Genomic DNA, 26693 nt, shown 5'->3' on the forward strand with positions numbered 1-26693 from the left:
GACTGAATACCATTCATTCAGTCATCTGTCCATTCCAGACGATGTTGGATGGTGATTTTCAGACGGACGGATGACAGTTTATCATCCATGATCCATCCAACAAGCCTACATGAAACTCTTGAAAATATTTCCTCTACCTTATTATCCTGTCCTCTTTCCACAACATCCTAATCCATTGACATATTAATAGAAAAGTAATACTATCAATGAAAGTCTTCTCCTTTTCTTTCACTGTCAATGGCAATTTCTTACAACTAGAACAATGATGAAGATCACGGGTTTTTCTTGGGGACCCATCTCCGGAATTTGCGGATGAGATCATCGCCGGCGAACGTCAGCTACACGGCGCCGTTTTTCAATTGCGTCAGAGTTCGTTTTCCGAAACGAACCCAGGAAAAAAACTACATTGATAAAGCCGATTTGCTTGCGGAAATGATGATTTTGTGATCGAAACGGAGGGAAAAGGGCCAAGCAAGGGTCTGGAGGGAGGGGGCTCAATGGCGACATCGCCATCTCCTCCCTCCTTGTCTTCCCATTCATCTTCTTCCTCGGTTTCCCATGGTATTCCGCCATTTACTGCCGATTTTCTGCGTGTTTGATTGAGAAAAAAGTTTTCTTTTAACTTTGATTTCTATTTGTGTCGCTTCTGAATGGTGTTCGATCTGAATTTTAGGGTTCTTCCAGAAAGAGTTTTTGAAGGCGGACGTCTCTTCGTTGAGCGCTTTCTTCCAATTCTCGACCAGCGGGGTGGCCGTCGCGACGGCCACTGCTGTTACCCATCCCCTGGGTAACAATCGCTACTTCTCATTCACTCTTTCGCTATTGAATATTTGGAAGAAAGTTATCGATCATTGTCAGTCAATCTTTACCTGGTTTATTTTTTATCTGCTTGAATCTCTTATTTATTTCTGTAAATCAAATTTGTGACTTCTGCGGTGAATAGTTGAAGGTGTTAATGTTCTATGCAATGTAGTAATCTACGTGAAAAACTAATTCTCGAGTTTATTCAGAATTGTAAGAACTATACACTACGAGACAGAAATAATGATAATCACTATTGTGAGAATTATTAATGAGAAAGACTGAAAAACTTTGAGAGACAGAAATAAAAATCGCCCTCAGAAATTTCTGTGGTGTTTCAATTTCGAATGCTAATGAAATAAATGAATTCAATTAACCGTAGCCTAATTTTTTAGTTGGAAGAAACTAATTGAGCTGAAACCCAGATGTTGTCAAGGTCAGGCTTCAGATGCAGCTTGTTGGGCAGAGAGGTCCCTTACATGGAATGGTAGAAAATCTCACCACCACTTTAATCTCTTGGTACTCACTCGTTTATCTAAATTTCAATCTTGTTTTCAAAATCATAACAATTAGGGAAATATTTTTGCTCAAATGGTGAAAGCTGAAGGTCCGGGGTCTTTATATCTGGGCCTTGCCCCTGCTTTGGCAAGATCAGTTTTATACGGAGGCCTACGTATAGGATTATATGAGCCTTGCAAGCATGTATGCGATCAACTGCTTGGATCCACCAATATTCTTCTCAAGATAGCTTCTGGAGCAATCTCTGGCGTTATCGCAACTTCCTTGACCAATCCAATGGAAGTTCTGAAAGTATGCAGATCTCTCTACGCCTTAAAAATAGAGATTATGGGGGCATTTAAACATTTGTTGATCTGAAGGTGAGAATACAAATGGACTCGAACCAGGCGGGAGGGCCCATTAAGGAACTGCATAAAGTAGTTAGAGAGGAAGGGTTGAGGGCTCTTTGGAAAGGAGTTGGCCCTGCAATGACTAGGGCTGGAGCTCTAACCGCTTCCCAGCTGGCCACCTATGATGAATCCAAACAGGTAAACACTAATTTTCTCATTCATTCCAAATTTATCACCAATTTTAATTTTTTATCAATAGTTCAGATTTTTTACATTGATTCCTAACTTGTACTCTAATTCCTTATCTGTAATCTAATTCCTAATTTTTACATTAATTCCTAACTTTTACTCTAATTCTTGACATGTACTCTAATTCCTAATTTTTACACTAATTCTTAGTTTCATCACCATTTCTTAATTCAATCACTTTAATTTTATCTCTAATTCCTTATTGTATCACTAATTTTATTTTATTTTCTCACTAATTCAATCTTCTGAACAAACTTCAGGCGTTGCGGCGATGGACTAATCTGGAAGAAGGTTTTCATCTACACCTAATGTATACATCTTTCTATGTTCGTGTTCCTGAAACATGGTAAAACTACCCTTTAGAGCTGTAAAAAGCACACGTTTTAAATGGAATTGCGCAGGGCAAGTTGTGTGGCTGGAACAATGGGGACTGTCGTAACTGCACCGGTGGATATGGTGAAGACTCGTCTCATGTTGCAGCGCTTATCGCATACTTCTCAGAGCTATAGGAATGGATTCCATTGTGCATATCAGGTGAAAGTTGTCTCTTTGCAAAGTAGATTTTTTGTTTAGTCTTGGCATTTTTACTTTACCGGTGATTTATATCATTACTTCTTCAAGTTTCATGATTTCTGATCTTCTTTTAACCTTTGCATTTGCACTTTTACCGATGATTTTGTTTTATTGAATCATCTTGTCTCGTAATTTTCTGATTTTTCTTCATGAAACTTGTTGTAGGGAAAATAAAATAAAATTAGTGATACAGTAAGGAATTAGAGATAAAATTAAGAATAAGTGATGAAATTAAGAACTGGTGATGAAACTAAGAACTAGTGTCAAAATTAGGAACTAGAGTACATGTCAAGAATTAGAGTAAAAATTAGGAATTAGTGTAAAATTAGGAATTAGATTACAGGTAAGGAATCAGAGTACAAGTTAGGAATCAGCATAAAAAAAATCTGAACCGGACCGAAGACTGTCTCTCTCTCTCTCACCTGCTCCCTCTCCTTCTCCCCCTCTCTCCCTCTCGTTCTGTCTCCCTTTCTCTCTCACCCTCTCTTCCACTCTCGCTCTTTCCCTCTTGGTGTCTCTCTCTCTCCCTCTTTCCCTCTCGTTTTCTCTCTCTCTCTCGCCCTCTCTCACTCTCTTCCTCTTTTCCTCTCGTTCTCTCTCCCTCTCTCTCTCTCTCGTCCTCTCTCACTCTCTCCCGTTGGTTCTCTCTCCCTCTCTCTTTTTCGTTCTCTCTCCCCCCCTCTCTCCCTCTCTTTCTCTCCCTCTCGTTCGCTCTCCCTCCCTCTCGCCCCCTCTCCGGTTCTAACTGTTTCTCTCCCTCGTTTTGTTTCCCTCTATCCTCTCTCCATCTCGTTCTCTCCCATTCTCCCTCGCCCTCTCTGCCGCTCGTTCTCTCCCCCTCGCTTTCTTGTTCTATCTCTCTACCCGTCTCTCCCTCGCTCTCTCTTTCTCTGTTCTGGTTTCACTCTCCCTCTTGTTCACTCTCCCTCCCTCTTGCCCCCTCTCCCATTCTCACTCTCTCTCATTTTTTTCCCTCTATCCCTCTCTCTATCTCGTTCTCTCCCGCTCTCCCTCTCCTTCTCTCTCCCTCACTCTCTCACCCGCTCTCCCTCTCTCTCAAGGCCCTCTCTCTCGCCCTCTCTCTCTCACCCTCTCACCCGCTCTCCCTCTCCTCCTCTCTCCCTCTCTATCAAGGCCCTCGCTCCTGCTCTCTTTGTCCTCCTCTCTCCCTCTCTCTCTCGCCCCCTCTCCCACTCTTCCCTTCTCTCTCAAACTCTCTCCTGCTCTCCCTCTCCTCCTGCTCTCTCACTCCTCCCTCCCTCTTTCTCTCGCCCTCTCATTCTCTCCCTCTCTCTGTCACCCTCTTTCTCTCTCGCTCTCTCATTCTCTCCCTCTCTCTGTCACCTTCTCTCTCTCCCTCCCTCTCATTCTCTCTCCCTCTCCTCTCTCCCTCTCTCTCTCACCCTCACGTTCTCTCTCCCCCTCTCTTTTACCCTCTCTCCCGCTTTCACTCTCCGCCTCCCTCCCTCTTGTTCTCTCTCTCTCGCCCTCTCTTTCGCTCTCCCAGTCTCCCTTTTTCACACTCTCTCCCTCTACCAATCTCTCCCTATTGAACTCTCTCCCTCTCTCCCTCTCCCTCTCACTTCCCCTCTCCGGCTCTCCCCCTCTCGTTCCCCCTCTCTCCATCTCGCCCTCTCTCTCTCTCTCTCGTACTCTCCTTCTTACCCTCTCCCTCTCTCCCTTTATCCCTCTTGCACTCTCTCTCTCAGTCTCGCCTCTCACTCTCTCACTGTCTCTCTCTCTCTCTCTCCCCCTCTGGTATTCTCTCTGCCTTGCACTATATCAGTGTCACTCTATCCCTCTCTCATTCTCGCACTCTTTCACACTCCCTCTCTCACTTTCTCATTATCCAATAGTGCATCTGCACCAGAGGCGACATTAGATGCAGTGAGATGACCAAGTCAACTTAATATTGACTAGTCAACAAGACCGACCGAAGACCGGACCGGACTGAGCCCGGATCGAGACCGAGACCGAGACCGAACTTCAGGTTTAGATTTAGGTTTTCAGTAAAACCGGACCGAGACCGGACTGTGTCCTTCCCTAGTTATTTGTCTTTTGAAGACTATAGTTTATTTGATCATGGCATTTTCATTCTACCAATGATTAATATTATCGTATCTTCTATCTTCACACTTTTCTGATTTTTTGCACATAATTTATCTCTTGTATCAAATATTCTTGTCCGACCATAGATTTTTTGATTTTATGATTTCTCATGTCGATTTACCAATCTTGGAGATAATCCTGGCTGTTAATGACTCCCTCACTGATTTAAATTGACTCTTTTCTTATTTAAGATGATGCAATAATCCTTTTTTTCAGCGAACGACTTATGCTTGATCTTAAGAAAACATAATTTTATCCATAAACTATGGATGACGATAGAATTCAGAAAACTCATCTCGATTAATATTGGCATCAACGCAGGTGATGCAAACAGAGGGCATTGGCGCCCTCTACAAAGGGTGAGCTCTATTACTTTGGAAGTTAAAATGGGTCACCGATTTTGGGTGATCTTCCTTAATTTATTAAAAAAAAACTTTGAAACTTATGAGCCCCTATCCGTCGATGGGAATCCAATCCGACGGTGGGAATTGCATTGACCTTTGGGCCTAACCTCCCTTTCTGTGGCAGGGGTTTCACGACTTTTGCGCGGCTCGGGCCACAGACTGTGATCACCTTCCTTGTCTGTGAGAAGCTTCGGGAGATCTCCGGCATGAAGGCCTTCTGATAGAGAGAGAAACTAGAGAGATAAAGGGGTAAAAAATTGATGGAAAGAGACAGATATGAGAGGGTCATCCCCAACATTCATCTTCTTCCAATATTATTCATCATTCAGGAATGACGGCATGCATTAACTCTGTCCCACTCTGTCTTTATCAATCTCAGTCTCTATTTTCTTTCATTCAAATAATTGATGAAGGTAAAGATAGAAACAGAAGTAGATTAAAAAAAAGAACGAGTCTGAGAGGGACAGGTGACTTGTTTATGTCCATGCTAGATACAAGTTCATTGTCTAAAGTGGGTGAGAATTAAGTACACGACCTTCATATTATACTTCATGAATAATCTGTGTCCATCAATCTATGTTTTTAGTAATCCCTAGATGAATTTATAAATCAAGCAAGCTACTTATGCATCTGTGTATGTATATCAACCAATTTTTATATCATGTACATGTGAATATACTTATGAACGTGTTTATCTGGGCATGTCTTATGTAATTTTGTGGCGATTAACATTCCAAGTCTCAGCTCCAGTCTTGTATTATTGTGATTCATCAACCACAATGATCAATTTATCATCCATCAATTTTTATATCTGTTCATCCATCCATCCATCCATACATCATCATTTGTTCATCCATCGCTGATTCATCGATACATGAATGACCATCCATTTGCAATCTATCTATCCATTTTACTAACATACTCTCATCGACCATTCGTCCACTATCTACAACCTGCTAAGCCATATGGGTGAGATATAATGGGTGGGCACGAGCTGTATGGTGTTCGAGCTGGTCGGTCAGACAACAAACGACGACTAATGCAATTTTTCTTAGTATTAACCTCCCATAATGTGATGTCATGGAATGGCGTGGAATACAAAGGATGCAAAGTTGGACCGGTGCTCTTTGAGGGGTGGGGGCTTCTTCACAAGCTCCAAGCTTAAAAGAAATTTATATAACTCTATAGTTTAGAAGGAAATCACTTGGAATCAAGAGAGACAAACATAAAGTAGTTACCTAGTGCAATTTTAGAGAGTTGAATCAATTTTGGCATAATAGACGGACAGTGCGATTACAGTTGACAACGAAACTAGATATTTTCTCATCGCTATCATGATCACTTTTCTTCAATAGTGATTTGTTGAGAACAATTTTTCAAGATGCAACAGATTGATGGGGGATTGTCACTGATGGCGGTGGCGTCCGATGGAGAGACAGTTTGATAAAAGTGATGGTGATTGACAAAGATGATGTCAACTGACCATAAGAAAGGGAAAACAATTCAACTCTATGAAATGTTACCATTTAATTAATTATACATGTTGTTATAGGCCTGTGTGAATGTAGTTCATATAAATATATATGTATATTTATATAAATAAATATACATATCAATTAGTATAAATATACTTATATATTTATATAAAGATAGAGAGAGAGAGAGAGAGAGAGATTAATTGATCTACTGTTCTATAGTTTTATATATATATGCATTTATAGTGAAGTCTTGACCCAGAATGCCTTTATTCTCGCACGTGCGGGGCTTATTTTTTTACACGTGAGAACGTGTCCTGCCAACTGTCAAGGCAGGGATCAAGCTGAATGGGCCCACGCGACAACTGACACTGGGCCCACAGATAATGGGCCGGCCACGGGGCTGCGGTCTGCTGTTCCGCAAGCTCAGAATAAGGGCATCTACAAACAGCTCAAGCTGAGTAACTTGTGCCGGGGGAAACACGATAAGAGTCACGCGGGAAGGCCGCAGTTGAGCAAAACGATTTAACTGTTAGCGTTGCAGAGAGACAGTTGGGCAGACAGCTAGAGAGAGAAAGAGAGGGAGAGAGGAGAGAGAGAGAGAGAGGGAGCTTCGGATAATGGCGGAAGGGGAGAGCGTTAAGCTGTTCGTAGGGCAGGTGCCGAAGAGTATGAGCGAGGAAGAACTGCTCGCGCTGTTCAAGGAAGTGGCGGTCGTGGACGAGGTTAAAATCATCAAAGACAGATTCACCAAGGCCTCCCGAGGTTTTTTTTTGCTTCTTAATCTGGTTTTGGAATGACGAGATTGATCAATTTTGGCTTGATCTGTGCAGGATGTTGTTTCTTGGTGTCGCCGTCGAGAGAGGAAGCGGATAAAGTGGTGGATGCGTACCATAATCAGCGGACGCTTCCTGGGGTGTGCTGTAGTATTTGATCAGATTTTTTGGGTTTTTTTCGGTATTTTGCGGATACTTTTTTTTCTTTTGAGATCTTCTGCTTTGGTTTTTATTGTGGCGTTCGTGGTTTAGTGATCTTTTGACTTTGGCTTTCATTATACTTTCCTCCCCTTTTTGGATTATGAATGTTTGGATGATCTGCGGTTTTCTCTGGTTGGTCCCTCTTTGGATAAAATCGGGGTGGGCGATGAAAAAACTTGAAAATAATTCTTTTTTTTGTTTTTTTCGTGTTTATAGTTATATAATTTGATTTTTTTCCTTTCCCGATTAAAGGCAGAGATTTTGGTCGTGATTCTTGCTAATAATTTACATGAGTTGATTTTTACAGATACTTCAAATTTTATGGTTTTTAGCCTGAAAGTCCCTTTGAATGGAACCTTCCCAAATTAAATCTTTTTTTTTCTATTTATCATTCGAACTAATTTTTCCTAACCGTTTCCCGATTTACCGTTTTAGGTCAACATCTGAAGCATAGATTGACTACTTTCAACTTAATTCTAGGTTTTAATGTTTTTCGGTTGCTGCCGTAGGACGTAAGTTGTTGGGTCCCCGTTTTAGCTCTAATTTTATTCAAATGGATGCCCTAATTAGAAATTTTATTGTCCTTTTCTTAGGCGTCTACGCCGTTGCAAGTTAAATATGCTGACGGTGAATTGGAAAGGCTAGGTGAGTTTTTCGAGCTTTTTTTCACCAAACATTTTGACTCCATTGTATAAGTTCTGTTAAATGATGTCTGTCATGCCACATTTTTGTAACTTCTGGATACCGATTTATTTGCCGCATTATCTGTTTGAAAGACATAATCTGTCCCCACTTTTTTATATTTGGGTATTTTATTTTCAGAACACAAGCTATTTGTTGGCATGCTTCCAAAGAATGTCTCTGAGACTGAACTGACCACGTTGTTCTCAAAGTATGGGGTTATTAAGGATTTACAAATTCTAAGAAGCTCTCAACAGACAAGTAAAGGTATTGATTTCACGTTATGAATCGAATTCCAATTTCTTCTCTAAAAAATTCATGAGCTTATGAGGTTTTGTAGTTAATGTTAGACAAAATCCTTTTTTTTTTTTTCTCAATGTTCGAGCAGGGTGTGCCTTTCTAAAGTATGAAACGAAAGAGCAGGCACTAGCAGCATTGGAGGCCATAAACGGAAAACATAGAATGGAGGTGATTAAGGGTTCTCCTTTTTGAAATATAGCCTCAACTTCTCGATTGAATCTCACACAGTGGAAATTATTATTTTGAGATTGGAAAAGACATGACTTCATCTTTCTAGCACCAAGTGTTGGTTTTCTTTTCTATCGATTGCCAATTACTAATGGATGTTGGTTTTAACCATTCTATAAATGGGCTCCCTTTCTGTCCCTAGTCTTTTGTCATTTAAATGGCGCAGTGTTATTTGATATTTCATGATCTTAATGAGTGAACTAAATTCTTTATTGATGCTCTCGCGTAGCTTCTCGCTGAAATTTTTTTTCTTAATTGTTCATGGATTCTTTTGTTTAGATATTAATGTGATTCATGAAAGCCGATGGATAGGTTTAACCACGAGAGTTTAGGATTAGGATTAGTCTAACCAAGAGAATAATGAGTTTGCACATCTATAAATCCCTTTGCTAAACCTCTATGCTTCTTGACTATTTAGGGTTCAATCATGCCGTTGGTTGTTAAATGGGCTGACACAGAGAGGGAAAGGCAAGCCAGAAGGGCAGCAAGAGCTCAACTGCAGGCTTCAAATTTATCAACTGGCATGGCCATACAACAACCTTCTTCGTTTGGAGCTTTGCCAATGAGTTACATCCCTGCATATAATGGCTATAGTTATCAGGTTTCCTGTTTCTCTTATCCTTTTTTCTCCTCAGATTGTGACGATTTATCAATAGAAAAGGTGAGAGTTAGCTTATTGGAGAAGACAAAAGACGAGATTTTATTGATGATAGAAGAGAAATAGTGAGACTTTTATGTTTGGTCGGATGAAATATGAGATTTTTATTATCAAGACAGAAAAAGATTAGTTTTTGACGACCTTGGAAAAAATAAAGAATAAGAGAAAAAAAAAATGAAGAGTTTAAAAATATGAAATAGAATAACATATAATAGAAATATTAAAATTTAAAATTTATAATTTAAAAAGAAGAAAAAATGGATTTTGACAGCCTAAGAGAATACTCATTAGATTCCTATGATCTGGACAGAGAAATGATAAGATTCTGACTCTTGAAAGACAAAACGATTAGGCATTGACGATCTAGAAAGAAAGAATATGAGTCTTATAAGCTAGGAAGAAAAAGGATCAGATTTTATTGCTCACCTATGTTATTTTCATGCCTACCGACTCCCTGTATTTGGAAAAAGAGGGATGCAAGCAGCTTCCATTGTTCAACTTTTGTTCCCACTTGACATGTTTATGGGTCTGATAACATGTTAGCTGGCATATACTTTTTAATATGCATGTAGACCTCTGGAACGTATGGGATGTTGCAATACCCTGTGGCGCCAATACAAAGTCAACCAGGTTTGCATTATCCCGTGAAGTACCCCGGGGTGATGAATTGTCATCTCTTGGCTCATCCTGCACCTCTGACCATTGATTCTACGTTACATTCCAGCGTAACTGGGGTTCAAATTGAAGGTACAATGAAAATGGTGTACGCATGCATTTTTAATAATTTATAATATTTTATTCTTTTTTCTAGGTCCTCCCGGAGCTAATTTGTTCATCTATCATATCCCCCAAGAATTCACTGATTATGATCTGTCACAAGCGTTTCAACTCTACGGGAGAGTCTTGAGCGCTAAAGTGTTTATTGACAAAGCAACTGGTGTGAGCAAGTGTTTTGGTAATTTCTCCTCCTTTGTTACTATGGGTGAAGGGGATAACATGAAACATCCGATTTTTGTCGGCTTTTGGCTGATCAGAGGAGAGAGATAGGAGGCAGGGTGACAGGAGGACCCTGCCACCCTGGAAGCAGGGTAATCAAACCCTAGAAATTCTTTCGTTCACTCTTTCTGACTTAAATAGGCGAATAAACATATACGTTTTTACATAAAACCCCAAAATAAACTTGGGAGTGACATTTAGACCCTGTGATCCAATGGCCCCCTCAATCTGGTAATGATGTACTTCATTGCCTGCAAGGTTGAGTGCAGGGCAGAGACAAATATACCATTGATGTGACACCTGTGATGGCATGGCAGCACCTGTTAACATGATAGTGGTCACTGCCATGGTGCTCCCTGCTGACTTGGCCCATGTGATTACGCCTCCCGCCTGATAACATGGCCCACCTAAGGGCGTCTCCTCTGAAGCAACTCTCGATGAATTGGTTCGACCTCTGCTGAAATGGTTTCTCTGCATACACAGCACTTCTGCAGCCAGTACTCTTATGCTTCTGTGGCTTCTCCATTTATCTGGTTTCTGATGGTGAGGCACTAACACTTATCTGTTGCTGCGACTGTCGTGTTGCCACTGCTAATACAGCTCTCACCACTGAGCTATGACACACAACCATCCCATTCACATGATGCTGTCTGCTGATTTAACATTCATTTGATGCTGATTTGGAGCTCTGTGGTGCTCTCTCCGCAGTCATGCCTAGATTCATTGACACAGTCGCCGCAGTCTTTGTGCGGTCAATCCCGTGGCCAATGCTGCAAGGTCATATCTGCCATCAACGCTACAGTCCTCGCCACAGTCAAACCCGGTATCAAACCAGCAGCCTTCCCTGCATGTGACACTGTGGTCAACTTCCCAGTTAATGCTGAGGATCTCTGCCACGCTCCTACTTTAATCGATGCGACTGTCTTCTGCTGTGGTCTCCTCCTGTGGTCTACTCCTGGTCGACGCGAAGATCAACCTTTGCTGAGGTCTGTTGCCGTCAATGTCACAATAACACCTGGTCAAAGGATCTCGAACAATCTTCTGTAATGGTCAATCTCATGGTCTTCTTCTCCCCACATTTGCCCAGGCCTTCCAGTCTACCCTCTAGTTTTAGAGTTCCACCCAGATCTCCAGGGTCTACTCATCTCTTCCTTGGTTTTCCTTTTCTTCCATAGATTCTCCCTGTTCACCTGGATTTCTTCCCAGGTCTCCCTGGTCTTCTGGATCCTTCTTGGGTCTTCTGGTGCTCTCCCATTATTTGGGGCTTCTTTTGACCTCCACGGATTCTCTAGGGCCGCCATATTTCCTCTTGGGTCCCCTTGGCTCCTCTGGTTCCCTCGTGGTCCCCCAAACCTCCCCGGGTCCTCTGCAGTAGACGTGGTCGTTCGGTTCTTCTTCTGCGAATTTGTGCGAATTGTTCGTTCTGTTCGGTTTTCCGAACAGAACAAAAACGAATTCGAACAGAACATCGCACAGACCTGTGTGCGGTTCTTTTGTTCGCTTTGTGCGAATTTTGTTCTAATTTTGTTCGAATGTACGAATTTGTTCAAATGTCCGAATTTTGTTCGTTTTTGAAAATAAAAAAGAACAGAACAAAGAACAAGGCCTTGTGCAGTTCTTTTTTGCGAATTTTTTGTTCGTTTCAAACGAACAGAACAGAACAACCATGTCTACTGCAGAGGATCTGGTATGTAGTCATCAACAAGCTCTTCTGTTGTGAACAAGCCTCGGTCCACCCGCATGCAATGCCATGTTCCTCCTGAAGTCTACCTCCTTGGTCCATGGCCCAGTTGGACACGAGGTCAACTTCCAATCAGGGCCACGGTTAACTTTCAGTCTCCTGCCACCTGCTGCGCTCTGCTGCAGTTTGCACTAGGTTCTACTCTGCTGTCCATGTTGTGAACAGACCCTCCGTCAGTGCTGGTCAACCCCCAATCAACACCCCCTCCTACACTCTCTCTCACGGTCAAATCTGTGGCCACCACTCAGTCAACGTTGAGGCCTTCTGATTTTGTCAATGCCACGATGCATGCCGCAATCAATCCTTGGTCAACACGGAGTAACCCAGCCATGTCAATGTCTTGGTCTCTCCAGGTCAACTCTTTGAAGACGTCTGAGTTTTTCAGTCATGGACTACGCCGATTGTCTTCCCACAGTCAATATATGTGACCAACGCTGCACTCTATACTGATTCTTTTGGGTTTTTGTAGATTCTCCGAATCCTAAAATTTGGAGCCTGCCACACTGGTAGCTGGGGAATTAAACCCTAAAATTCATTAGAAATCCTCATATTTCTGGATTAAATAGAGGGGTAGAGATATACACATTTACATAAAGCCTCCTAATAAATCAGGGAGTGACATTTAACCCTGCGGTCTAACAACTATTTATATCTTTATATTCAGGTTTTGTCAGTTATGACTCTCCCGCAGCAGCTCAAGCCGCCATCAGTAAGATGAATGGGCACATGCTGGATGGGAAAAAAATGAAGGTACAGCTTAAAAGTGACAACAAACAGAGAAGACATCAGTGACGAAAGTTCGGATGTAACGACCTATGTATCATGATCATTTTTGGACCAAATATCAATCTATTTATTCAGAGATATATTTTCTGACATACCATCCATGCAGAGTAAAGTTCCTCATTTCTGTTATAATCCTCCTAGATCCTCTTAATCATTCAACTCCGTGAAAGTAAAGGAGATAGAATAGAGTTTTTTATCCCACTGATGATGGCTTCAACCGTGCTGTTAACTGCCAAAAAAGGAACATAAAAATAAAAAAAGAACAATTTTTTTAATCAAAAACTAGCTTTCTATCTACTGAATCTCTTGAAAGGAAAAATGATATTTAGATAAATCACTTCAAATAATACTCAAGATATTCAACTATGCTCAAGATTTTCTCAAATAGTTCCAGAAAATAAATAATCAGAAAATCTAAGAAATAGTATTGTAATCAATATTTCTAATTATTGTCACAAATATGCTTCTTAATGTAATAGCTAAATAAAGCACTTAAGATATGGTAAAGGGGAAAATGTTAAATAATTTCCTCTTATTTCCTGTCTTTTCCCTTTCTTATATCTCGTCTTTTCTTCTCTCCTCTTGATATCCTCCTATAACTTATTTTTATTCTTCTCACAATATCCTCTCTTCTTTAACTTTTTCCTGATCTCCACCTTTTCTTCCTTAATGTCGTTCTCTTCTTTCTCTTCTTTCCTGAGATCCATTCCACGATCTCTTCTCTTTCATTTTCCTTCTCATCTTTATTTTTTCTCCTTTATTATCCAACATCTCCTCGATTTCCTCTCTTTTTTTTTCACTTAGTCTCTTCTCCACTTTTATTCTCTCTTCTCTTATTCTTCTCTCTTTTCGATCGTCTCCTTTACTCCCTCTTCTCTCTTATAAATTTCCAACTATTAACTAAAGTCGATTTTTTTATTTTCCTGCATATTAGAGAGAATATATAACAGCAGAGTGATATCCTTTGGTAATTAAGCAGAATACAGTTTAAATAAGATCATATAAAGCATTTGGATTTAAGAAGTATGTCATAAGGTTTGTAGCAACAACCAGAGGTTTCCTCCAGTATGGATTTCTCAAAATCCTACTTTAGAAAACATGAATCAGATGTCCAAAAATTTAGAATAACCTTACAGAGCCTCTTGAACTTAATTGGGCTCAACAGTGCAGTAGATAGCTTGGAAATCCACCCACAGTGTCACCTTTACAGCAACATAGGAGAGAGAAAATGAACAAAAATTGTTATGACAGGAAAAATAAAATTGTGTTTATAACTGTCAATCATTGGATATTATGTGCCCAAGACAAGCTATCTCATTGATAACACCCTAATTTAGGTTTTTATTTCAAGTAATTTAGCATAATTTAATGCATTTAACGAGATTAGAAGGGTTTGTTATCATATATTTACATGAAAATACTGTTTTCAAGTGATTTCTGATTTTTTCCTAATTTTCTGTTAATTTTATGAATTTTAAGGGATTTATTTGAGCTTAAAATAATTATTTTTAAATAAAAATGGCAGGTTTAATATTTAATTTCAAGATTTATTAGTACGGGGATGAATCAAGGAATTTTATAGAATTTTCTAGGATTTTTTAGGATGTTATTGGATTTTTCTAAGATTTATTTGAGGAAGAAATGCATTTTTATGAAGAAAAATGGATATATTTATGAGGATAAAATGAGTATTAAGATTATTTTCAAACTTTGAGGGGCTTTTCTTAAATTTTAGTTACAATGATGCCCTTGAAAACAGCTCTCGGTCATGGTTGCAGGCGTAAAGATATTATTTAAACTGTTCCAGGGTTTTATTGCAATTATTTAATATTTGTTTAAATGTTTTTAGGAGATACTAGGGGAGATAGAGTGCGCAAGGGGCATATACACAATTACTTTTGGGCGGCGTCCAGCAGAAATTACAGGCTTTTTAAGGATTTTTCTGCAAAAAGGAGAATTCAAAATGCGCCAGCCAATGAGAGAGCAACACGTATAAAAAAAATGAATTTAAATCCAATGGATTAAATTGGTTTAAAATTGATTTATTAATAACTTTTGATCCTGAAGTCCGATTGAGATGATTTTTTTATGTCTTTTCTCGTCTTGATCCCCTCTTTCTATCTGTATGGTTGGATTATTCAGATCCAATCTACATTGATATATAAAAATTAATTATTTAACGGGGGTAAAATGGTGATTTTTACCATGTAACCTAGTATAAAAGCTAAATTTCGAGAGGGGGAGCTCATTCTTGATGGTGCTCTATCACAACTGCAACACAGGGAGGAGCTCTAGCTTGGATCAACCTATCTGGTACTTTTTTCTTGTTTGTATTTGAACTTTTAGTGTATTTTGGATGATGTTTTAGTGAAATTTCTTCTTCATTCTTCTTGATCTTGGTCTGAACTTCTAAATCGCTAGGCTTGAGTGGAATATACAAGCCCTTACTGACATTGAGAGAAGGGAATGAGAGATTTACCTAGCTATTCCAAGTGCACATTAAAAACTATAAAAACTTCGATTTCTAGGAGATTAAATTTCTTTTTTTTATTATTATAAAATTGTGTAGTATTTCTGAATTATAAGACCTACAAAACCAACCAACTCAAATCAAAATTTCCCTCTCAACCTCTCTAATTGACCCCTTGGACCCTTTTCTTTGAATCAAAGAAGCCAAATTAGAGCTCCCTATTTCTTCTATTCATCCCATCTTTTCTACCCCCCTTTCTAAATTTCTCATCTAATTAGGGTGATTTGATCTTCATTGAAGATCAAATTAACTCTAATTAGGGTTCAAATTATTCAAGAAGAACTTCGATTGGATTCCTTACTAGCTTCCCTTGGACGACACTCGTACTTATCACTACACAGCTTAAGTAGAGTTTTTATAAATTTTATTGTATAAGCTAAAATTGACAACGACAAGGGTTAAAAATTGCATAAAATTTACCCCTATTTTTGGCTTATCACTCATCATCGGTTACTGAGAGGGAGAGAGATTTCTCTCTCATGTCATTATGACAAGTCATAGGTCAAACTTTTTTTCTCATGCCATATGATCTACTATCAAATTCATTTCTCATTGTCAAATTATAAGACTACTTTTATTTAAATTTGAATATACAATGGACCATTATGTCATGTTTATAATCAACGTATAGTTCTTGTGTCAGGGCATTTTGGTACTTAACTGTCGTGTGGCTAACAACAAAAATTGCATCTATGTCAGTAAGATGATGTCATTAATCTGACTATACTACATAATATCATTAGTATAGTAATTAAAAACATTAAGATATTGAGCAAAATACCATGATTTTCTAGCAAGCCGAAAAAATGAGGCAGATTCCTCACATTATGTCCTTTATTATGTAATATAATTTTTTATTTATTTTTATGCATTTAAGGATATATAAAATATAATAATCTAGATATATATAATAAGATTTTATAAATGTGCCTTTACTATCACATTTTGGGCAGCAAATGATATCCCATTGAGTTGAATATTTCACTAATGACAGAAAATATGTTTCTCTACTTAAGTAAAAACTTTGAATTTTCAATCGACAATCTATCCCATTGACCTGACGATCAAAGATCAATCCATTTGATTATGCACACTTTCTGACATCCCCGCTCCCATATATTATTGTACAATCTCAATGACAGGGTTGAATTGCCATAATCCACTTTGAACATTGTCCAAAGCACATACTCAGCCTTTTCACCAAAACCCACCAGCCTTTAATTTCAACAAAAAAATTAATTTAGACCAATTTATATGAATTGATATTAATCATCTCATTAAATACACACAATTTGATAGACAAAGAAAGTGTTAATATTTCATCTTAGTACTTTGTGTCTAACAATAATCTAACTTGATAGAATTTTATGAATTTCTGCGAACACATATTTATTAATCTTGAATAAGTTGATTTCTAAGAATAGGGCAAGGAATGAAAAAAGGTAAATGATCAGATAAATTTAATTGATTGATCTAGATGTATTTTCATGTTGTGGCTTATTATTCTTTATCATACTCTTTAAAAATTAAGAAAATAAACTTGAGTTTACATTTCTTGAAGAACCATTATATTTACATGTGTCATTATTTATGAAGTCTCATCAATATTATGAATAAAATTTAAGAAAAGAATGTCTTTCTAAAACTGACACAAGTTATTTTTTTATTAGTTGAGATAAAATATATTAATCATTTACAACGGGAACCCAATAAAAGATTGAGATAAATTATACTCTGCTTGCACTTTAAAGAAGATAATAAATTTGATAAAATCATCCTCCAAGTTAAGGCATGCAGAATTTTAGACTTGAGCTCCATCATATTATCTTGGAAATAAGTAATCAAATATATCACTGACTTTTAGATCCTCAATTAAATCTTTTAAGCCATTAAGATGCCCTGCCTCTAGACGTATCCACACAGCCCTCAGTACATCAAACCTCCTCCTCATCTTAAAAATTCCACCTCTAGAGATCTAAGTCGATCTCCTCATCATTTGACTCTTGCAGGAAAAAAAGAGGATGATCATGAAAAGAGAGGAGGGGCACCCAAGTGACACATGCATAGATATCTAAAAAAAGCAGTTTTCCTCTTTTTATATCAAATCAGGTATTTTTCATAAAACCCATGCATGGTCAGTGTATCCTTTGACATCCAAAAAACCTTTTATGTATGACCATCTAGGCCCATATACCAGTTTAGTTAAAAAATCACAAATTCTAATAATTTTTTTAAAAGTAAGAAGTATGAGTATATGATATAATAGTATAGATTATTGATATAGTTACAGATATAGTAATTTAAAAATATATGATATAATAGTAAATATAGGAAAATAATAATTGGATTTTATGATATGATACTGAGAAATTAATTGATTGGTATTTATTATTATTATTAATATATTTAAATTAAGTTTTTCTTTCTAGTACTTAGTGACAGTGTCAGTGAAAACATGACATTGAAATTACTATGCACATAGGATGGCATATGTATGGAAATCCAGCACATTCCATAGGTTTGTTCATGACTTTATAAGTTCTCCATAGATAAGTTAAACATAATGATTCAGTGTTAGATTCCAGAGCCAGGTGGGTCCATGAGGATGTATGAATCCAGGTTGGTGAACCTTCTGCGATATCACTCTTCAAACCCAAACACATCCTATCAACATGATTTAATAGGAATGTCCTGGTCACATAAAATTTCCCTGCTTCATGATAAGACGCCATCAGCTTCAGGCCTCCCAAAAGGGGCATCCTCCAGGTAAGCCTTCACGATCCTCTCAATCCTCTTAGTCAATGCCCTCTTCAAGACAAAGAGAATTTCACTCTCTCAGACCAAAGGATCAACTAATAGTTATCTTTTTCATGATGAAAAGTCGAAATTATATTCTATGAAATAACCCTAAGAGGAAGAAGTGAGTACCCCTTTAAAGTACAAATAAGGAAAAATCATCAACTCTTCCTGGGTGATGAGAAATCTGTGTCATTGATGGTATATCTCAAAGAGAGTGAGTGCCAATTTTGAAAATCATTGGCTGCTATGGATGAAATGGGCCACACCACTAACTACAAGACATCATCCAATTGATACTTCAAGAGATCAACGACTACAATTAAACTACAATCATAAGAGAAAATTCCAATAACTCCAAAAACTGTAATATCCAAAACCCCTATATCCAAATCCATTAATCCTAAAACATTTACTCATAAGTTTTTTTATCCCATAGCCATCAAATCAAAAAATATTGAATCCCTAAAACCTAAACCTTAAACTGTAAAAAGTAAACATTAAAGAAATATTTAAACACAAAGTATGAAAAACTTCTTTTAAAAAACCCTATAATATAAATTAGGAAAACTCTAAACCCTTCTAAAGCTTTGACATTAGGCTTTGGGCAACAGAACATCAGACAATTTATGTTGTGATGTGTTTCCATCTTTCATGTGTGTGTTGACTTTTGAGCCACACCCTTGGGCTGGCACTTTTGGTAAGCCATAGTTTGGACCCAAGAGCGTCATTTTTTCTCATTTCTTCATTCTTTTATTAAGAAAATATGATATCAAGATTTTTTAACACTGGAGGTCAAACAAGATAGTCATAACATCACAATACTAATTGAAGTTATCCTTAATTTTTTAAGATTAAAATATGCCTTAATTCACTTAAAAATAAGAAAATAACTTGATGAACTAAAGGAATGAAATGATTTTGTGGTTGAAATAAATAATGTGAATCATGGTTTAAATTTCATGCATGAAAAAATTATTTATTTCATAACTATATACATAAATTTATATTTTCAAAAGAGACAATAAAGTAGACATCAGGAAATTAAAATAGTGTATTGAAATCAATACTTGATGAGCTAAAAACAAGGCTTATAAATGGCTTTTAAGGCATATAGTATAGTATTTATAATTTTCCTTATGATCATAAGATGAGTAAGGTTTAAATATGCATGAGAAAGTATTAAATAACAGAATTTTAGCTGTATTTTCTTATTTTTATGTTTTTATCTTTACTTTAGGAATTAAACATAATTTAGTGAAATAAAAATGTTAAAATTCATTCAAAATATGTATAGAAGCCAATTAAATATTTTCTTAATTAACCTAATTTAACCAAAATTAAAGAATAATTTTGGAATTTTTTTGAAATTTCTAGCAAGATATCTTAATTAACTCTAATTAAATACCATAGTTGGTGCTTCGGCAATATCTGGTGATCATTGATAGTGCTCGCCTGAGTCTAGTGGAACAAATGAATGAAATACCGATGCTGGATGTGACAGAGATGATGGCAGGTTCACACCAACAAGTGGTGGAGTTTTTTGGAGGTGTATGGGATGGTGAAAACCAAGGCTATCAGTGATGGTATCCAAGGCTATCCGAGGAAAAAGGATGAAGACGTGGAAAACTCAAATTTTCATTAAAGTATTTATGTAAATTTAAAATTATATTTTCTGACTTCTAAAACTTTTTTATGAATTTAACAACAAGAAATTCCATAAAATCGTATAATCATTCAAAAAATATAGTAAACAATGAAAAATATTTAAATAAATATAAATATATAATTTTAACTTATAAAAATATTTTATTCATAAAATTATTTTAATATATCATTGAATCAAAATTCTTATAAATTCATAATAAAAATGTATTTATTCATTTAAGCTTTAATAAAAATGCATTTATGATTACTTGAGTGAGAAGAATCACATAAAATACATGAAATTAATTGTAAAATATAGCATGTTTGTTGTGATTATCAATACTTCATCTCAAAAGTAGACAAGCTCATGCATAGACTAAATAATAATATTACTTCTAATTTAATACTTTTATGATGAAAATATGCGTATGGTTGTGGAAAGTTAGAAAATAATTGTGTTATGTTTCTCATAATATGCTTTGGAAGAATCATCCTAAAAATTATGATCATTTTTCTAATGACTGTTAAATTTTTAATAAATCATATTGTGCGTTATAAATGCCAATAATGTTTTTTCAAAAATAAATATATGTTTATGCCTGAACTTACTCTTCTGTGGAGTGATTCTCTCACTATAACGATGAAACTAACTGTGCAAATATTATATTAGCACGAGCATCCATAAAATCATGTGAATTGGTACAGACATCATCAAGATAAACTTTAAAGGTGTAATAAAAAATATATAAAAACATATTTGAAAAACTAAATTTCCACTCTAATCTAAGAAAGATCATGGTCAGATCCCTAGACAACTCCTTTCTGATTCTTTACCTCAACATTCTGTTGACATCAATGAGAGACTACTTATTTGAATCCATATAAAAATATTGACATATACAATATAAAATGAATAGATCGAGCTGAGGATAAAATTTCCATGGTCCATCGTTTGGAATACCCACTCAAATGCTAGAAGAGGAGGAATAATCATAAAAATAAATGTATGAATTATAGGATTATATTTTGAACACCAAGAGCCTTCCCCAAATAAGCATATACAATACAAATTTTAACTTCTGTAAATAAATCTTAAAAATATTCTGGATTATTAATTTATATACCATAAAAGATGAAGAATTTGAGTTTAAGAGAGAGAAATGGAATGTAGATAGTGAGATGATCTAGAAGATTATGATACTATTTTTATATCAGGATATTCATAATATTAGAAGATATTTGAAGGTATTTTGGTGAATATGAACGAGCCAACTATTAGAACTCTAATGGAAACTTAGAAACTAAACTCTACCTAATTATTATCCTTAATAATGCATCCATTCAAGTGATTGTTTATTTTTCTTAGGCAAGGCATTTTGTAAAAAATAAGATAAATAAAATCAATAAGGAATAAATTCACTAGAATTAAAGGTTGAGATTGAGATAATGATCAATGGATGTTTGCGTCCTGCTTGCCAAACAATGTTGGGTTCTATGGGCTTCATTTATTTTCTAAAATTTGTGTACATAGTGAAATTCATGAAAAAGCAAACAGACTTAAAGATATATTTGATTGTCATGTGTTTAGATCACCTTGTGTTAAACCGATTCCACTATCACTTTACTCCTTGTAATAGTAACTTCAAGATGTTTGTGTGTTTGGTCTCTAGAAGTATCCACACAATCACCAAAATGATGAAGATAACCTTAATCTTCTTCAATCTCCCTTAAATATCTATTTGATATTCTCACCATCCAGTCTCACTAGAAGGGGGAGAAATCTGAGAAGTGGAAAGACAAGGGCGGGCTCCTAGATCTACCTTGTGTGGCACCTAAAATGGGTAATTCACTCTATTCATAATTAAATTTGATATTTTCACAAAATCTCTTGTAACTTATGTATATCCACAAAGATATATACATATAGTGCTTTGTAATTTGATACATAAATCAGTCTAGTCAATAACTTCAATGACATAAGAATATTTATTTTCAAACCTTATGACATATAGATTAAGTTATGGAGGCCTTGATTTGGATGAACATAATGATTCCTTGCAGCGGAAGAGTAATAACAGAATGATAACGGCATCAATAAATCATTGAAATGAATAACCTCGGCACAGATTGCATCCGTGATCTCTTCAATCCTCGAGTGAGTCATGTAGAGTTGCTCATGTGTGAAGCCTCTAGAGATATCCACTTGATCCTCAGACGTTGAATCTCCTCCTCTATCTTGACGAGCTCCGTTCAACCTCTGTTTTCTTCGTTATATTGTCCTGATCGGATCAGGAATGGAGAGGAGCTATGGGGAGAAGGGAGAAGGGAGAAGGGGAAGAGCCTTGAAAAATTCTGGCCTGGGTGAATTTCATTTAGGGCCTTCCCCTATTTATATTAGTGGGCATTTTTCATAAAAACCCTCAAACTTTAATTATATCTATTGGCGTCCAAAAGACCATTTGTGTATGACCCTCTAGGCATGTGTATCAGTCTAGTTAATGACTTCAGAAGCCCAATAACCTTTGTTGGCCTTCCAATTTAATTAACTATATAATCATAAAGAGTAATTAATGTAGGATCAATTTAACCCAATCAAAATGTTAAGCCTCCAACCCGTGGGATGCCAAGCTATACATCGTGCTCTAGAAGATACAAAAGAGTGAGTATCGATTTACTCATGGAGCATGCACCATTGGTTACGTGTGCGTATAGATCCTCATCCACTTGACACTCCTATGATGACAAAAAGTATGGTCAACTGTAAAATGTTATCATAGTCATGAAGTTCGGCAAAATATTTTTGCAACAAAAGAAGTTTCTTTTATAATCTTTTGACCACAAATTATGCCCTCCATCGTAGCATTTGTTTTCTCCATGAGTCCATCAAAGGTTTGTACTGACTTCGTCATCACCTGTATAGTCAAGGACAACAAACAAAATATGATGGTTATTTAAAATATGCATTATACGGCTGGGGATGTTAGGGATGTAAACTTCGACATGGCAACATCTCCATCTTCGCCATCCTCACCATCCGAATCCAGCTCAACATCATTGTACCATCGTTTATTGTCCGCACGCAGCCAACACTTCATAGTGATGAGTGTTTCAATGCTTATTGGTTATAAATGGGCTCTCTTTTACATGGCAATAGCATGCCACGAAGAGAACATTCATTCCGTAGGAGCACTCGTTGCACAAACAGATAATAATTCTCTTGTAGTTGAGGCAAGTAAAGAGAATCGTTTTGCCAGTATGCTAGCCCATCAAGATAGTTGTGTAAAAACTCCCTCATCAGGCACGACTTCTGTCAGATATTGACTGAACTCATCTAAGGCTGACCTCGTTGACGCTTGTGTACATTGGACTTTTCACATAGTGCTCCGTAGCCAAGAGTTCAAATCTCTTCCTTCTAAGTGATCCATTTTAATGGGACCAGCCATTGTATGTGTTAGCAAGTCACGTGGAAAGAGAGATTGTATATAGGCAATTATTGACTCTTTGATGCTCTCACCAAGCATGGACCCTTTGTGGAATGGGTCCATTAATGCCACTATAGTGATTGCTTCCTTCGCCCACAGGAGTTCTGCATATCGCGCTAACTTGCATTGCATCGCCTTGCACGCTTGGGCCATGTTAGAGCGATCTCCTTCATGCAAGTGTCGTATACAAGAGAAGAAGGTTCCCTCTTCAATTTTTTGGACTACATCGTCGATATGTTATTGGAGACCTTCGATGATGAACATCACACCACATAAAGTCGAAGTCTTAATTTGGCTAAAACATGATCACTAGAGACACAAAACCGTCCAAGAATGCGATAGAATTCTTTCGCCAACTCCCACTCATCCTTCAACATATTTATCGATTTCCCTTTTGTGTTAAAACTCTTCAAACCTTCATCAATCACATCACATTTCTTCACAGCAGAAGATATCATAGTATATGTGTTGTTCCAACGCATCAAACAGTCCAACGTGACCATGTTACTATCCTCAACATCAGGGTCCTCTTCACACACTTTGGCATACTCCTCTCATTGCACAATCGAGCTTTGAATGTCACACACTAGCATCCGCACCTTCGCTACTACATCTCCCAGAAATAATAAATGATCTCCTCCATTAGTGTCATCAGGCATTAATAATATATCTCCATGCAAGTTCTCCTCATCGCTATCAAACTGATCAGATCTTCTCCCCGCATCACCTTCTTCGGGCACTAATGTGTGGGCCAAAGGAATGGCAAAGCTTTTAGTTTCTGCTAGGATGACAAGGTTAAAGATGTGCGCGACACATGGGACAAAGGAATAGCAAAGCTTTTATTTTCTTTTAATTGCCTAACGCTACTCTGTATCTTCTTCATAATCACTGCTAACATCCTCTTATTAGCAGAGGCGTTATCAGTGGTCACAATGTAAACCTACATAAAAATATATTATGTATAAAATCACATGGCTAATTTAGAAGAGGTAATTATATTTGGACGTAGGCCAAATTCTTCTAGGAATTGGACAACGACAGATGTCGTATTCTCGCCATCGTGGTTGCCGAAGATCTTTTGGATGGCAAGTACTCACTCCCGGTACACCCACTTCTCGTCCACCCAATGAATGGTGATGCCTGATAGACCAGTACCATTCTTTGCAGTCCATGCGTCAATAATGAGAGACACTCGGTGGACATTATCCCATAGCTTCTTCAACCCTTCCTTCATGCGTCCATGCATTTTGATCATATGTTGCTTCATCACCTTTGCACTTGGGGGGTCTAAGTCCACATGTGTTGCATAGAGCCACAACTCCTTGAATGCAAAATTCTGAACGATGTTCCAAGGGAAATATGTTAAGCAAGTGAAACGCACATTGACATCTTTTGTCTCTTCAGGAATATGCCTCTTTTTAAGGTCGTCGTCAGTTTGCCCCTCTATGTTGATGCCGGACGTCGTCGATGACATCGTCCGACGGGTAATTTCCTATGGGGAATGTAACTATGTGATGGTGTGTCCTAGACGGTGTAGGTGCAGGCCCCGACTTGTGCGGTTTCGCCGAGCTCTGAACTCCGGGGTGGGCGATCGGTGACAATGATGGTGACCTTCTGACCCTGTCAGAGCGACGACGGCAACTACGGTGTCAAGCAGAATAACTCTGTTGGCGCTCGCACGTAACGGACAGGCTCGACCCGTACCTAGGAAATCACTCAATTCGTAGTTTTCAATAATTAAAGCCTCACCTAAACTAACCCGAGCGCGGTGGAGTCCAGCCAAAAATATACTTGAGAAAGTAATATAACTAATGAGTAAAGGGGAATGACGTACCTCATCGGTGATGTCATCCATCATTGATATCCTTGTCAACGCAGCAACCGGTGTGGGCAGGTACGACGGAGGCGTGCCGGGGAAGAGCATAGAGTAGTTCGACAAGTGGCAATGGCACGGTGTTGGAGCAAAGTGTTGGAGTGTGAAGGCAAGGAAAAGTGGCGTGCGGCAGCTAAGCGGCTCGTGCGTCGATCGAGTTCAACGGACACGACTCGGTGGCCCAATGTAGTGGCAAGCACTACAGTCCAGGGGCACACGACTGAACAGTCGGGGCATGTGTGGCTGGACAACTCCAGGTGCGGCATCAGCGCGGTCGGGGACGGCGGCCTTGAAGTCGTAGTGGTGCAAGTGAGTAGAGTGAATAGCAACGTCACAGCATAGGGCAAGATCCCCTCGGGCCGCATAAGGCGAGGATGGGATACTGGATCTGACGGCCTGGCGGCCTGGCGGTGACGAGTTGACCCGAAGAATAGTCACCCCAGTGGCCGTCATTTGTAGACGGTCGACGGGTCATCGAGTGCCCTTGTGCTGAGTGGACTATGGGGCCGCAGTCTCAGCAGGTGGGCAGTGCAATACCCACCACGAGGTGGATTCTGTTGACAGCTGAACGAATCACAATTGCACGTCCCGTGGCTGAGCGGCACCCGGGTCGCAAGTGCACTCTCTCTAGGTGGCGATCACGATTTGTGGCACGTGTGGGACCATGGTTGCCACATGAATGGTGCAACAGCCAATCGTGCAGCGGGATCGATCGACCACTGCGGGGTAAGTCTGGGAGATAGAGATTGGCATCGCCAAGAGCGCATTAGCGCACGCCTCGATCGGGGGGCGCAGCGTCGTGCACTCACGTAGGTATAGTCGGTGGTACAAAAGGGCACCTGTGCGTCAGCCAACTAGTGCAGCTCGCTAGGAGGCTGGGGTGATCTGCGGCATGCCAAGTCGGTGAGACGCTGAGCATCACGCCTGCCTGATCACGTGGTGCATATGCGATCAGAGACACACGCGACTGTATGTAGTTGTGCGTTCGGCGCAATGAATTGGTCTCGTGCCGTGCTGATCGTTGACCGTGAAGGAGGTTGGCAGGCCGACCAGACAATTGCAAACCCGGCATGTCGTAACTTCAGTGCGGGGACATTTGGCATGGGTTTGTTGGAGGGAACGACGTACTCGTGTGCTCGTTCAGCGATGACCTAGTGGTGTGCCCTGCTCCACCCTTCCCTCTAGTTCTCTTCCTTTTCCTCTTCTCCTTTCCTCTCTTCTTCCTCCTCCCTCTTCTTCCTTCGTGAGACCAAGAGGATGAAAAAAAATCTTACTTCGATAATTCCTGGTCTGCTGACCTAGGGTGTCCATCTTTCCCTTATATAGGGGGTCAAGATGGGCCCTTAAGGGGGGGTCCAATAAGGGGGTTCCATATACATAAGGACCCCCTTTAAAACAACAAAACAAAACACTGAAAATTAAACAACATGATGATGACACGAATGATGCGACACACGACGATACGGACATGATGCGACAAACACAGATTCGACGAAGACGAACATGAACATGATAAAACACTGAACAGAACTAGCAAGG

At 38.5% G+C, this 26693-nt stretch overlaps 2 protein-coding genes across 3 annotated transcripts; both read left to right on the forward strand.

The window, feature by feature from the left end:
* Window positions 1–232: 232 nt before the first annotated feature.
* On the forward strand, window positions 233–5379 carry LOC144706866 (Mitochondrial substrate carrier family protein). Of its 2 annotated transcripts, XM_078579930.1 has the most exons (9): window positions 233–561; window positions 674–787; window positions 1227–1288; window positions 1375–1611; window positions 1680–1847; window positions 2159–2208; window positions 2300–2432; window positions 4902–4939; window positions 5109–5379. In XM_078579930.1, the coding sequence occupies exons 1-9, from the start codon at window positions 498–500 to the stop codon at window positions 5203–5205; spliced, it is 963 nt and encodes a 320-aa protein (XP_078436056.1). In that variant the 5' UTR covers window positions 233–497; the 3' UTR covers window positions 5206–5379. The 2 variants fall into 2 exon arrangements, with proteins under 2 accessions (XP_078436056.1, XP_078436057.1); XM_078579931.1 differs by lacking the exon at window positions 233–561 and having other exon boundaries at window positions 1197–1288.
* Window positions 5380–6983: 1604 nt separating this feature from the next.
* On the forward strand, window positions 6984–12918 carry LOC144706441 (RNA-binding protein BRN2-like). Its single transcript, XM_078579396.1, has 9 exons — window positions 6984–7224; window positions 7293–7375; window positions 8030–8081; window positions 8259–8384; window positions 8506–8585; window positions 9064–9246; window positions 9876–10050; window positions 10115–10258; window positions 12705–12918. Exons 1-9 carry the CDS (start codon window positions 7080–7082, stop codon window positions 12830–12832), a joined length of 1116 nt encoding a protein of 371 aa, XP_078435522.1. The 5' UTR covers window positions 6984–7079; the 3' UTR covers window positions 12833–12918.
* The last annotated feature ends 13775 nt before the right edge of the window (window positions 12919–26693 follow it).

This window comes from Wolffia australiana, chromosome 8, assembly GCF_029677425.1.
Source record: "Wolffia australiana isolate 7733 chromosome 8, ASM2967742v1".
In the NCBI taxonomy this organism is placed as follows: Eukaryota; Viridiplantae; Streptophyta; class Magnoliopsida; order Alismatales; family Araceae; genus Wolffia; species Wolffia australiana.